Below are 15,294 nucleotides of genomic sequence, written 5' to 3'. Positions count from 1 at the left end.
ATCGCGGCATATATCTTATACATTTTGCACTTTCAGATAAACAATCGTAGAAATTAATTTTCTGAAATTAATTGAAATTAACGTCTATTTGTGAAATTTTAAGAAATTGAAAATCTCTCACTCCCAGAATAGACCGGGCAGAGGAAAACAAGCGAGAAAGTCTCATCGATCTTCCAATTTCTACGAATCTCGAACTCGACGGATCGACGAGAATCCACCGATTTGGCTGAACGGCAACACGGACGCTTTAAATACTTAATATCGCGTTTGACGGAGAGTTAAACTCCCTCGGTAAATCCTTCAATTGTCGAATTAACGCGGCACCGAGAGTTCCTCGCGGCAAGTTGCGCTCGTGCTCCACCGCGACGCGACGCATAACGAGTAACCAGATTAGCGACAAACAGGTAAACGCGTTCTGGATTCCAGTTAACGCGCAAATAGGTTACAGCTTCGTGACAGTATTGCTTGTTCCATCTCCTTTCCTCGTTCGCGTCTCTTTCTTGCACCGTTTGTGCCCGTAAACAATACTGGCTGCTGCAGCTATTCGACTCTGAAACTGGTAGTCAAAAAATTTAAAAGAAAAAAATTTTTTTTTTGGTTGAAAATGATAGGTATTAATGTTCCGAAAGAATAATTATTTAAAGCAGGGTTATTTAAAGACCTATTAATTCGAATCGAAGTTAATAATCTTTTCTGATTTTCAAATTTTGTGTAAATGCGAAAAAGAGAATTCTAAATAATTGGGGAGAAAGAGAATATATCTGTGTCATTCATCGAAATTAACAGAATAATTGAAAAATATAATTCGAAAGATGATGCTTAAAATATCTCAAGCATTACAAATTTTTACAATGTCCACAGATTTTAAGATTAAACTAAACGAGTGTTTCAAAATGCAACGTTTCTGACGGTAACTGTAATTAGGAAAGAGAAGTTCTTCTTTCAATTTTTTTTTTATAGAACGAAACAATTATAAATTGTAGTTGCAAGAAGTATGTCCAGTATCAATTCAAAATGTCAAAATTCCTAGAACAAGTACATACCATATTCGTTTCGAAATTGGAAACATGACAATTTATACAACAGAAGAGTGAAGTTTTAAATTACAGAGTTAAATGATAAATTTAAATCTGAGTGAAGTTTTAAATTACAGAGTAACAGTTAAATGATAAATTTAAAAAAATTAATAAAAATTTAAAATAATTTATACAACAGAAGAATCTGCGTGAAGTTTCAAATTATAGAGTTAATGGTTAAATGATAAATTTAAAAAAATTAATAAAAATTTAAAATAATTTATACAACAGAAGAATCTGTGAAGTTTCAAATTATAGAGTTAATAGTTAAATGATAAATTTAAAAAAATTAATAAAAATTTAAAATAATTTATACAACATAAGAATCTGAGTGAAGTTTTAAATTACAGAGTAACAGTTAAACGATAAATTTAAAAAAATTAATAAAAATTTAAAATAATTTATACAACAGAAGAATCTGAGTGAAGTTTTAAATTACAGAGTAACAGTTAAACGATAAATTTAAAAAAATTAATAAAAATTTAAAATAATTTATACAACAGAAGAATCTGAGTGAAGTTTTAAATTACAGAGTAACAGTTAAACGATAAATTTAAAAAAATTAATAAAAATTTAAAATAATTTATACAATAGAAGAATCTGAGTGAAGTTTTAAATTATAAAGTTAATAGTTAAATGATAAATTTAAAAAAATCTGTTATCTACGACTAAGATTTTTGAACGACAATATACACACACGAAAAAAAAAAGAAGAAAAAATGAAATTACATTTATTCAAAAATTAAATATCCACCAGTGCATACACTCGAAAATGTCATTCAAATATTATTGTAAAACATTCCAGAGTCCAAATACTCCGTTATTCGCGTTATTCACGTGAACCTCGCACGTCCAGAGTTTCGCTCGCTGGCGTAAATGTTCACGTGGCGAACGATAAAATCAAGATCGCCCTTTTTCTCTCTCTCTCTCTTTCTCTTTCTTTCACTCCTCTCCATCCTTTTCTCCCTTTTTCTCGCTGGTCCCCGCGATAGCGACCGTTGCCCGTGGAATTAATGTCGGCGTTACTCACGCAGCTATTGACCTCGTTGCGAATCCCTTTTGTCTCGACGATCGCGAGACGAGCGAGAGGATCGGCCGAGTGTTTTTTAAACGCGGCGCCTGCTGGAAATTTGACGGAACGGAAGTGGATGGCGCTGGTGTGCGTGGGATATTATTGTGACGGTTGAATTGTGCTTTACGCGCGCGCCACCGTCGTGCGAGTAAATGGTTGTTAAATTGTCAGGCTGGAATTTTTCGTTTTCTTCCGTTTTGTTTCTTTTTTTTTTTTCTCTCTCTTTTGGATCAGTGGACGGAGAGGTTTGAATCGAAAAAGGGACGTTCACGCAGAGTTTAAGCTCTTCAGGGACGACTTTTCGAAAGAAATTCAATTTAATTTCATTTTATTCTTGGTAAATAAATTAAATAAGTGCACGTTTCGGAATTTCAAGAAACAACTATTTTTTTGTAACGGTTTCGCGAGTGAAAGTAACTTTTATAGGACGTAAATTAATTAATTACGTCCGCATATGTGGCCAAGGGCGTGAAAAGATTAAGTATCTATTCTGTCATTTTAATAGGAAGATATAATCTCTCTTTTTTTTTAATAGAGATTCTTACGTAAATTTATATCTTTCAGAGTGTGATAAGAAAAGAAGTGAAAAATATTGTTGGTCAAGTATCATTTGCTTTTTTTAAAGAATTTTTATGCAAGTTTATATTTTATTTATATAAAAAGGAACTTGAATTAAGTTTTATGTACGAAGTATTACAATTTGGAGTCTGAGTGTCTGTTGCATTGTATTAATAGGAAGATATTGAATGATATTGACCAACAATATTTTTCTTTCCGTTTTCATAATTTTATGCAAACTCAAAACTTTTCAAAACTGTATATAAAAAGCACTTGAATCGTTTCATGTATGAAATATTGTAGAAAGTATTATTACTTTAGTTATTTTATGTTACGCGCATATTATTCAGGATATTCCACAGATGCATAAAAATTCATATTCGAGTTGTCAATTAATTCTGCAGACATTTTTAAAACAGAATTTCCATATTTTGTACAACACTTGTATAATATTTTTTTTATCGATATGCATATTAGATTGATAGGTAATCGATCTTATCACTTGATATAATACTTGGTCCTTGTTTCTTAACATAGTACTTGTTTCTTAACAGTTATTTCTCCAAGCTCTAAAATTTTAATATTTTCAATAATTTTAATATTTTCATTCAATATTTTAAATAAAAGTGGCAAAACTACAAATTAATGTTAACATTTTCATGGTTATTATCGTTACAATAAACTAAAAACAAATAACTTGCACAATTATTGTCGTCGCGTGCCTTTTGAATTTCACTTTTCAACTGGTGAAATTACTTCAATGAAACATCGATGCAAAATTGTAACATAGAAGCAACCTATCCACAATCTGGCATTTTATCAGCGAGAGTTCTCGATTCAATTAGCAGAATTTTAAATGATCGTTATCAGAGTAAAAAGATTCGCTGTGAAAGTGGACTGTGAATGTTGCAAGGAATTTAAAAGTACAATAAGTATGCAGAATAGTTATAGACGTACTCAACACACGAAACAAATTTCTCTGGAACTATCGAAGTGATCGAAATTATGACCAATTTATAATTTTACAGAAACATGAAACAATGTATTTCTAGAAATTTTTTAATAATTTTTCGTAAACTGTGTAAATAGAAGCTTGTGCGCTCTATTGTATTATAAAGTTTCATCATTTTTTCTCTTTTTTTTTTTTACTTTAATGTTTCTGATGGAAATTTTTGGATTTTTGTGTGTAACTCTGGTGTTAATTTTCGTTTGTTTCATTAAATTTTCTGCTATCGTGATTACCAGACTGTACAGATATTGTATATTTGTGTTTTCGTATATTTAAACGAAAGATTCGTCTTTCAAAAAGTAGTGAGAGCGAGAGGATCTCTGACTACAATCGATCGTTTTTGCGAATTTTAGGAAAGACAAAGGCAGTGCATTCGGATGCAGGCTGCAGCAGAACGTTGCCAGTCGCCTCGTCTTGGAACGGGCAGGATGCAAATTGCAATAGCAATAACAATGCGAGTAGCAATTTGGTGAAGAGGGAACCTTTGGCTTCGGTGCCTTGTCAAGTTGCTGAAGTCTCAACTTCCCTTCATGCCACCACCACTTCCGTGAAAATCGAACCCGTGCCACCGAAATCGGAAAATGGTGAGTCCATTATCGTTGTTATGCACAATTTGGTACAGTCGTTTGGCAAAAGTGCTCGTACACTTTTATTGTAACGTGTAATATCTTTGTTGAAGTGAAGAGGGCTACTGTACCAAAGACAATGAAAAATTATCGACAATTTAATAAGTTTGTAATAAAAAATTATATAATTCAATTGATCTCATTTTAAAGTGCTAAGCTTCTATCTTGATAATCGTGAATTACTTCTTTTTTCTTTCGAAGTAAGAGTTTTCTTCTCGAAAATTGTAAAAGCTCGAAAACATTACAAAATTTTTCTTGCAATTAGGTATACTATAATCTTGAACATTACCTTTATAGTGACTCTTTAAAACTTGCACGATTTTTTCTTTATCATTTTGAATATTAGGATTAAACAACAAAAATTCAAGAATTTCTAACATTTCATCATCCAACCCTAATATTTCAAATTGATAAAAAACAATTGTACAACAAATTTTAGGGAGCTGTAAACGGGAAACTTTAATCCTCAAGATTGTGATGGATTTAGTCATAAATAAAACTATTCAGTGTGTGAATTTTTACAATTTTTTTTTTTCGAAGAGAAGAACATTTTTCTACTTGCTACATGGTGTCAAAATATCTTGGAACGAATCCAGGATAGTGAAAACAGAAGCTCTACGTTTTAAAATACGAGACTAATTTTAAGTAGATTATTGCACGATCTTTCTTTAACGAAGTTAGAATAGTTTAAAGTAACAATTCTTCATTTAAATCAATTGTGTGGTGCAAAACTAGCTTCACTAGAAGGCAATTTATATCTGACAGAATAGCGATAATAACAAGATCATGAAATCTTTTTTGAAAAGCCAGAACATCCTGCAGAACATTACATACATTGCTTTTTTTTTGTATTCTACATGCAAACACTCGATAAAATCAATGCTGAAAATCCACATGTGTGTTCAGTTTTGCTCGTCACTTATAAAAAAACTTTTGCACTGTACTGAATTTCATTTTTAAAGTATCTTCAGTGTATGATATATTTTTCTCGAGGTATTTTCGCTTTTCTTAATTTACCTATATATATATATATATATAAATTTAATAAAATTACTAATTAATTATTATAAGTTTTATAAATTTAATTTATAAATTTATAAGAGATATTTTCGTTTTTCTTAATTTACCTATATATATATATATATATATATATATATATATATATATATATATATATATATATATAAGGTAATATATATAAATTAAGAAAAACGAAAATATCTCGAGAAGGATATATCATACACTGAAGATATATATATATATATATATATTTATTTATTTATTATGAAATAATATACGAAAATATATGAAAATATATAAAATAATATACGAAAGTATATGAAAATATATGAAATATATATGAAAATATATAAAATAATATACGAAAGTATATGAAAATATATGAAATATATATGAAATAATATATGAAATATATATTTATTTACGAAACAATAAAAGTGACACATTAGATTAGTTTGATAACACGAAAATTCGTGTACGTTTAAACTTCGAATTTAGTCAGAATTACTTTTTACCACCACAATTCTGCCAACTTCAGAAATTCCATCGGAGAACAGCGGACTTGCAAAACGGACCTGCAGCTTACGCGTATATATATATAGCTGAAAATTTTTTTACGAGTTCGATCGTTGCACGGTGTCGTCGGTGATTGATGATTCGCCGGGCGTCGTTTTTAATTGGAGTTTCGGGAAGTTTGTCGATGCACAGGTTTTAATGGGTCGTTAGATAGGAGAGAGGGGAACGCAACGGAATCTTTGATTTCGTTTTGCCGGTTGCTCGGTGGAAACTAATTTGAGGCCCGGCCGAAACGAGTTTCTTGCCCGATATTTGGATCTCTGCTTTGCTTTTAAAAGCAATTCCGCAAGGAGTTTCAAATAGAATTGTTCGTTGGATCGTTGCGCGAATGGGGAGGTTTTCAGGTCGCTTTAACGCGCCGGGCCATTGTATCGCGCCGAGGAATTTATTCCTCGTTAATTTACTTCGCTGCCCTTCGCGCTTTGTCCGTGAAATAATCTATTTAATTTTCACATTTAATATTCCGAGGTGGAACGGACGGTACGAGATTTCGAAACTGGCGAGAGAAAGAGGCCCGACGATGGGAGGAAAGTTTTGTTAGATTTCACGTTAAATTGCGCGTTGAGTAAATTTTGGTAGGAAATGGTGAATGGAAGACTTGCAACAACGAGAACGACGGAACGTTAAGATTGTTCGTTTATAATTATTAATTGTCGTTATGAGTTTCGTTTTTAGGTGATTTTATTGTAAAAATTGGTGTTGAAGTTTCGAGAAAACAATTATCACTCGGAAAGATTTCGATTATTATCGGAGAAATGCACTTTAAATACTTTTGAAAGTCTTGAAGAATTTATTCAAGTTCATGGTAAATTCAGTCTTGGAAAGAATTGTTCGATCTTTCGATCATGTCATAGAAAATTTTTGATGAAAAGTGAATTTTTCAGAATTAAGATTAAAGTTCACGCTTTGAAACGAACTGTATGATTTTTTTTTTTTACGGAATTATAACAATTTAAATATCATCAATTTTTCGAAACATTTCTATAACAATTTAATCCGCGTATGTGTATGTTACACATATCAACATAAAGGCAATAATATTTAAACACTTCTACAAGCTAGTTTATCAACCAAGAACTTTTAAACAGATTCTATTTGAAGCATTTTTGAGAAATATTCTCGATGAGAATAGGTTCTTAAAAATAAAAATTTCCGACAGAGTAGAACAGTGTGAAATGTGTAAACAAAAATTCTCCTGTCGGAAGAGTCGATAATTTGTTCGTCGATATTCATAAGAACGAACAGTACAATATTTAAAAACGAATTATCAACTGATCGTTCCAAAATAACTTTTGCTGTACAGATTCTAAAATATCTGCTCCGTGAGAACGCTCCTGTTCAAAAGTTCTTCTAAAAAGTGTGGGACACTTCTTTCTATAAAAATTCCACGAAAACAGATACTTTTTCATAAGAGATATTCATTATATATTTATTAAAATAATTATTTTATATATTATATATATAATATAATATAGATTATTTATTATAATTATCATAATAAATTATTTATTGTTTAATGTAATATAGATTTTATTATATATGTATTAAAATAATGTAGTATCTGTTATTATCGGTTGTCGATTGTTATAATTAACCTAATTTTAATTACGTTTAAATATAACAGCTGGTCTCCTGTTTGTCGATCATAGAAATGTGATAAAATATGAATATGATGTGAGAAGTCCAACGTAACCACAAGAGCACTTTTCTTTTTTTTTTTAAAAGACCAGAGTCGTGAGAGAGCGTCGAAAGAGAACTGTTAAAAAGTGTCAGTTGTGTCGTTGAAAAGAATTTACTTGACTCGTTAACTCGAGTTTTTTTTAAAGTAATTCTATTGTCATAATTTTCATGGAATAAACATTATTTATATTATATCCCCACGATAATTATACGAATTTATAATTTTTATTATTTATATTATAGCCTTACGATAATTATACGAATTTATAATTTTTTATTCTTTATATTATATCCCTACGATAATTATACGAATTTCTTTCGAAAACGAAAAGGATCTGTTCATTTCGATCCGTGACACTAGCTGTGAAAGGGGCATTGCCCAAGAATTTGTCCAGTTTCTTCGGGAACGTTCTTCTCCTCGGTGCTTCCAGGAAGAAGCGACCGGACAGCTGTTGCTGGAATCACGAGGCGTGACGTGATCACGTCGTAATTAACGATCGTAATTCAGACCGCGCGCGTTATCTTTCCAGCGACTTATCCCAGGACGGATGTCCTCTCTCGAGGACATTATTCGACAATCAAAAATTCAGATCCGCTGAAACGATATATCCGCCGGTGATCCACCGGTCGCGATGTCGCGGTTAAAGATCACGCGAACGTTGCTAGCGTTTATCGACTGACGATAATTAGGAGAATACTCGTGACTCTGGTCGGACAATAGCGAGTATTTTTTTTCTTCTTTCTATTTTTCTCAATGCTGGAATTTCGTTGCCCGAGCGTGTAACTAAGCGATTTACATTTTAACGCGGGAGGTCAGATCGTTTGCACTTGTCGGGAAGTTGGTTTCGTCTCATTTCAGCTTTCCTATTTTCTTTAAACCACGATGTCGTTGGTGAAACGATCGTGAAAAAAATTTCCTCGTTTCGTGCAAGTGTTGTCTGACCAAGGTTTCCTTTCTTTTCTGTCGGAGGATTTCGCACAACACGCGAACAGGAGTAGTAGTGAGCAGTGGAAATTACGTATTTTCAGATGGACTGGATCGACAATGGTTATGAAAATACCGGAAAGTTGAGGGTAAAAAAAAAAAAAATTCGTTCATTTTTCGCGGCTCAATTGGGTTGAAAATTTTACGAGATTCGTTGATAGAAAAATTTGGTACGTTTTTTTTTTTTTTTTTTGTTCGTTTGTTTGTCCGTTTTTTTTTCGATGAAAATGTCGGAATATGTCGAAAATGCCGTGATAAATGAAAGTTTTTGAAACGTTCTTCAGATTAAACACTCGTGGGATCAGCATCCAATCATTTTGGATTTCTATGCGAATAATTCGCTTGGTAAATTATATTAGAAACAGAGTGCATGCTTACGGTTAGTGAAACAAATTTTCTACGGTTCCCCGTTCCGTGTTGATACTCGGATTATGGAAACGAAATTCTACGATAAGGTAAAAAAAGAAAAAAAACAGAGGGGCTTGTAACAAATATATCAGGCATTCGCATAAGTGCTTGCAAATAACATGTAGATGCGTTATGAATATACAATAATCTGTGACCAATTAGAATTACAAATCTCTTAATAGAAAGCAGATATTTCGTATGTAACATGCATATGTTACACCAGGCATTAAGATCGTAATTAACTCGTTCGGGTTTTAATCTTTTTTTTTTTTTTTTGTTTATTTTTAGCAATAATTGTTTAAATATAATTCGGTTTGAAGAAGATAAATTTATTATTTATTTCGTAAGTTGCGACGAAGGAATGTTTATGTTCTTCTGTTCTTTATTGCATTAGTAACAGTAATTTAATTCTGACGCTTATTTATTTATCGCTCTTGTCAAATGTAATAACCGTTTTTTTTTAATGAAAAACTCCAGTATACCTTTTGTTTCTTGAATTTTTCTTTGTTGAGCGTAAGGAATTAAAAATTCTCATTTCTTCATCTTTTTTTAAAAACTTGAAATAATTATAGATTAATAAATATATAAAAATATATATATATATAGTATTTTATAAACCGATGTAAATAATTTTCTGTTTAAAATGCAATATAATAAAACGTGATCCACGTACCTTTCATCGAAACATTCTCATAAAATCCAATTTTGTATTTTTCCTACAGAGAAATTGGACGATATTAAGTATATAACGTTGAATGTATAAATTCAAGTTAAAATTGCTAAAACAGAAAAATTTGCTAAAATAACTCGTGCAAAGTGGCTGCTTGTTAAACGTACTTCAAGAAGATAGAAACCTAGAGTATATGTAATACACCTTCCTAAGATTTTAAATTACCCTCAATCAGTGGTAACAAGTTCTCGATGAGTATAAGAAGAATCACGAAGCTTGAAAATATCGCGATAACACTGCGAGTTCACTCGAACTACACGGCACGATCGCACGCGGGTTAAATATACACGCAGTTACTGAACTTCGAGGAATTTGCGGATCATTAATAATTCGGGGCAGAAGATGATCGCAGAAGATGACGTTCATTAGCACGAAGATAAATATAAGATACAAACAGAGTACGAAAGTGGAGCATCACGATCGGAATGTTAGATCGTGAAGTAACTGTGTTTGCAGCGAGTGGACGTTCCTTTTTTAGAAATATAAATAATAAATATTTCTATGAATTCCTATAAATATAAATAATAAATAATATATATTATTAAAAATATAACATATAACAAATATGTTATAAATTATATATTACAATGTGTAATAAATAATAAATATTTCTTTTTTAGAATAAATCGTCAAATTCGTAGAAATAAATATCCTTGGCAACGAGGCAAAATTTATAATAATTCAGAGTATTAGTAATAATTTTACTCGTATAATTGCGAAATATAATTAAATAAATAGTAAATAATACACATTATTAAAAATATAATATATAACAAATATATTATAAATAATATATTGTAATATGTAATAAATAATAAATATTTCTTTTTTAGAATAAATCGTCAAATTCGTAGAAATAAATATCCTTGGCAACTAGGGAAAATTTATAATAATTCAGAGTATTATTAGTAATAATTTTATTCGTATAATTGCGAAATATAATTTAAAAAATAGCTTTAAAGCAGTAAAAAAAAAATGATAATCATTGCAGAAACTAGTTAACTAGTTATATATTGCTTTTTGCAAGTACATGTACATTTATACGAAATTTTTATCGTACGAATGGTAATTACTGGACTGATGTTTGTGCATTTATGTGAAATTCAAAAAGGTTGAAAATACTGCTTTATTTAAATAAATCTTGTCATTTCTATAGTACTTTAATATTTGTTTCTTCGAAGTTATCATTTATCATTTTTACAATCACACCATAGATTTTATGTACCAATACATCAAAAGATTGATGTTTCAATTAATTAATACGAATGATTTCAGAAAATACGTAATTCGTTGATTTTTAATAATCTGAAAAAGAATTGAATTGTTACATTTTATCATCGTTATTCTTGCGACATCCAACGTTTCCATTCATCAACTTTCCATTTCTGATTCTTGACAATTAGGGATTTTTGTATCTCTGCTACATTGTCTCTTATCTACGATTACATTATTCATTCGTGCAGTTTCATTAAAAGATCTTGGCAGCGAAGATAAGGGAATAAATTGAAAAAAGTTCCTCAAAATATCGTGCGAAACATTATTTATTCTTATTTCGAACGAAGCTAGATTCGTTTGACAGATTAACGTTAAAAAAACTACATAAATATCGCACGTAATGGATATAATTGCCTGCAATTCATTTTGACACTGAAGAAACGCGTGCATTTTTTTTTTCTCTCTGCAAGCTCGGGACAAACGATACATTTTTACGAAAGAAAATACACTTTTCAAAGAATGAAAAGTCGTACTTCCATTATCGAAGCAGGCGTGACAGTAATTTGGAAAAGAATGGCAAACACATTTTCCAATCACGAACAATCGAATCAATCGCAGAGCGTGAAACGTCACAATTTTCTCTCACTTTTCGTTCGTTTCCGTGCAAATATCCGCGATCAAAGATCGCTAACTGGTTCGCACAAAAAGGCAATCAACCAGCGCTGCTGTTCCCCATCGGTTCTTAATATTACGAACTTCTCGAATTTCCGTTCGATCCGCACAGAAAAGGGCCGTTTCCGTCCTGGATTTTATCGCGTCCATACTTTTTAATCGTCGTCGTTGCCGTCCCGCGCGATAATTCCTCTCGATATCGATTCTTCTTCTGCAGCTGTTATCGTCGAATCCTCCTCGCGAAACTTTCACCGCGGGTGGAAAAAAAATGCTGGCCCATTTTTAACGTGATTTGCGTGCTCTCTACCTCTCTGGTATTTTCATTCGTGATTCTTTGCTCGTGTCAAGGCAAATGACACGTGATAAAATAATGTATAAAAATGTACGTATATACGTATTTAATTTGTAAAGAAATGTACGAAAGGAAAGATTATACAAAAAATTACACAGATTGTGAAGAGCGTTCAACTTTCCACGGATAATGGTAGCAAAATCGTATTCTACTTATCTTGTTAATTTTGAATTTAATTTTAATCCGCTTGAGATAAATTTATGCAAAATACAAATTTCACTCGCGGTTTTAGAGGAAGATTCAAATTCACTCGTTGCTGGAAGGTTAAAGAGAGAAAAATGTTGAATTAAACAAATGAAATAATATGTAAAAATGCATATATACAGATATAAATTTTTATAGAAATAGATAGAAAATATTGTACAGAAAATTTACGGAATATATGTACAAAAAAAGATTATACAGAAAATATACGTGAATTAGAGCTACTTTCCAGCTACGGATAATGCCAAAATTGTATTTTACTAATTTTACTATTTTATATTATTAGGTTTGAATTTAATTTCACTTTTCTTTTTCTATCGTGGTTAATCTATAATCTTATTAATATATAATTAACATATTAATATAAAATTAATATATAAATTCTATCAATTACATTAATTAGAATATAATATAAAGACGTGTGTGTGTATATATATATTTAATTTTTGAAGAAATTAATTTTAATCGAGATAAATTCGTACAAGATAAAAATTTCGCTCGCGATTTTATACAGAAAAATATACTTGCTCGTGGCTGGAAGTTTCAGAGAAGAAAAACATCTGTCTAGAAGATCCAAGTAATTATTGTCATATTTTCTACAGTTGCACTTTTACAGAGAAAAAGGGAGGATAATTCACAGTTTAAATTTGTCCAACGAACAATCGTCGAATTAAGGCTCTCTTTGTGGAAAGCTGGATGCTTTGTGTATTTCGAGCATTGTGGAATTTCGTTGAAATTTATGAGTTTCTTTTTTAGACAAAAGGAGCAGTGGGTGAAGATCATTGTCGTACGTTGTGATTGTTATAGAGGTTCCGTAGTTTAGGTACTTGGTTCCATTCAGTGACTCGATGATACCACGTTCTACTACGTGTCTCCAAAATCGATTGACCCTTCAAGGCTACTTCTTCCACCCTGGATAACCGCGCGAGTAGCTCTCCTCCATTCATAATCTCAATAGATACTTCGATAATTACCTATTGTACTTTAAACACGAAATTGCCCATTTTTGAGTGGAACAATATGCAGGAGAGAATATTATCGCGGCGCAGAAAGTTTTAGAACGAATGAATATTACAAATAATAAATGATGAAATTTACAAATCCTGCAGATGTTTGTGCTGTAATGTGTATGTATTTTTGGAATATCTGAACTGAAAGAACGGAACCTAAATGGAAAAGTTTGTTTTGTCCACTGTGATACTGTAATTAATATTCTATTTTGGATGTTTCTTACATTTCTGTATATTCTACACTTTCGTAAATTTTTATATTCTGAATTTTCTGTATATTTTACACTTTCGGTAAATTTTTATATTCTGAATTTTCTGTATATTCTACACTTTCGGTAAATTTTTATATTCTGAATTTTCTGTATATTCTACACTTTCCGTACATTTTTATATTCTTAATTTTCTGTATATTCTGCACTTTCCGTACATTTTTATATTCTTAATTTTCTGTGTATTCTACACTTTTCGTACATTTTTATATTCTGAATTTTCTGTATATTCTACATTTTCCGTAAATTTTTATATTCTGAATTTTCTGTATATTTTACACTTTCCGTAAATTTTTATATTTTTAATTTTCTGTATATTCTACACTTTCCGTACATTTCTATATTCTGAATTTTCTGTGTATTCTACACTTTCCGTACATTTTTATATTCTTAATTTTCTGTGTATTCTACACTTTTCGTACATTTTTATATTCTGAATTTTCTGTATATTCTACATTTTCCGTAAATTTTTATATTCTGAATTTTCTGTATATTTTACACTTTCCGTAAATTTTTATATTTTTAATTTTCTGTATATTCTACACTTTCCGTACATTTCTATATTCTGAATTTTCTGTGTATTCTACACTTTCCGTACATTTTTATATTCTTAATTTTCTGTATATTCTGCACTTTCCGTAAATTTTTATATTCTGAATTTTCTGTGTATTCTACACTTTCCGTAAAATTTTCATATTCTTAATTTTTATATTCTTAATTTTCTGTATATTCTACATTTTCTGCATAGACATTCATATTTCAGTTATAGTTATTACAAAGTTAATAAATACAAATAATTATTCACGTACAGAACAAATTAGATCGGATAAAAATTTTAGCCAGTATTAATCTATTTTATTACAGTCCGTACGAAAGTTGGAATAAATCTTTACTCACTTGATGGTAAAAGAAATGTCACACGATTAAAAACCTGATATTAACATTGAAACCACAAAAATGGTCGAAATGACCAATTTGTTGAATACTTTTGTTCAATATTTTATAGATCCAAGACAGTGCAGAGACTTAAATGATTTTTCGTAAAACGCACAAACAAAAGCTTGTTGTGAAGCTCTGACGTTATTACAAAATTTTGACGAAAAAATTTGGTGAAAATTCGACGCTTTTCGTGGTTCTAACGTACCCTCGGCTGTTTTACCAAAACCCGCACGAAAACTTGAATGAACCTTCATCCAGCGGGTAACGAAATCCCCGGCGCGCGGTGTCACGCGTCGATTTGAAAGTACATACATACGTGCATCGAGGGGAGGGAGGCCCTGTGAAAAAAAGGAGTTTACGGTACGAAAACCACGGCGAAAAAGCACCGCCCAGACGAGAGAGTAAATCGGGTCCTGGTGCACACGCCGATTAATTTCTCGCGTGGGCCAGGGGGGTGGAAAGGCGAGTGCCGGCGTGAGGGGGTTGAATGTTAACCGCAGTCGACCAATGAGAGGTCGGGCTGGTCGAGTGGAACCCTTCTCGAGAAGCCCCTCGAAAATCCGTACGAGTCGCTGGAATAAAAAGGGGGCCTCGTTGCGGGGCTGGTCTCGGTCGTTTTATTCGTGTGACCCGCGCCGCGAGAAACCAGAGAAAGACAGAGAGAGAGAGAGAGAGAGAGAGAGAAAGAGAGAACTGGGGAATGGGAAGGAAGAGGCAAGTGTTTAGCAGCAACTTGCTTCTTGATTAATCGCGCGAAAGGAGCCTCAGGTATTTTTATCGTCCTCTTGAATTTCTCGAAATTCGTTTCGAAATTGACTCGCGATTTTGACGAGTGAAATTTAGTTTATTAGTTTCTTTTTTTTTTTTTTTTTTTTTGGATAAACTTGCCTCTT

The 15,294-nt window shown here is 31.5% G+C and overlaps 1 protein-coding gene across 5 annotated transcripts in view; it reads left to right on the top strand.

The window, feature by feature from the left end:
• LOC122532016 overlaps positions 1-15,294 on the top strand; it is a 182,731-nt gene that overhangs the window by 132,224 nt on the left and 35,213 nt on the right. For all 5 annotated transcript variants that reach the window (XM_043660421.1, XM_043660420.1, XM_043660418.1 and 2 more), the window contains one exon: positions 4,069-4,299. In XM_043660421.1, the coding sequence (XP_043516356.1) occupies positions 4,069-4,299 (231 nt within the window). The remainder of the gene's footprint in view (positions 1-4,068; positions 4,300-15,294) is intronic.

This window comes from Frieseomelitta varia, unplaced genomic scaffold (assembly GCF_011392965.1).
Source record: "Frieseomelitta varia isolate USP_RPSP 00005682 unplaced genomic scaffold, Fvar_1.2 scaffold_430, whole genome shotgun sequence".
NCBI lineage: Eukaryota > Metazoa > Arthropoda > Insecta > Hymenoptera > Apidae > Frieseomelitta > Frieseomelitta varia.
This window is presented reverse-complemented; position numbering and strand designations above follow the sequence as displayed.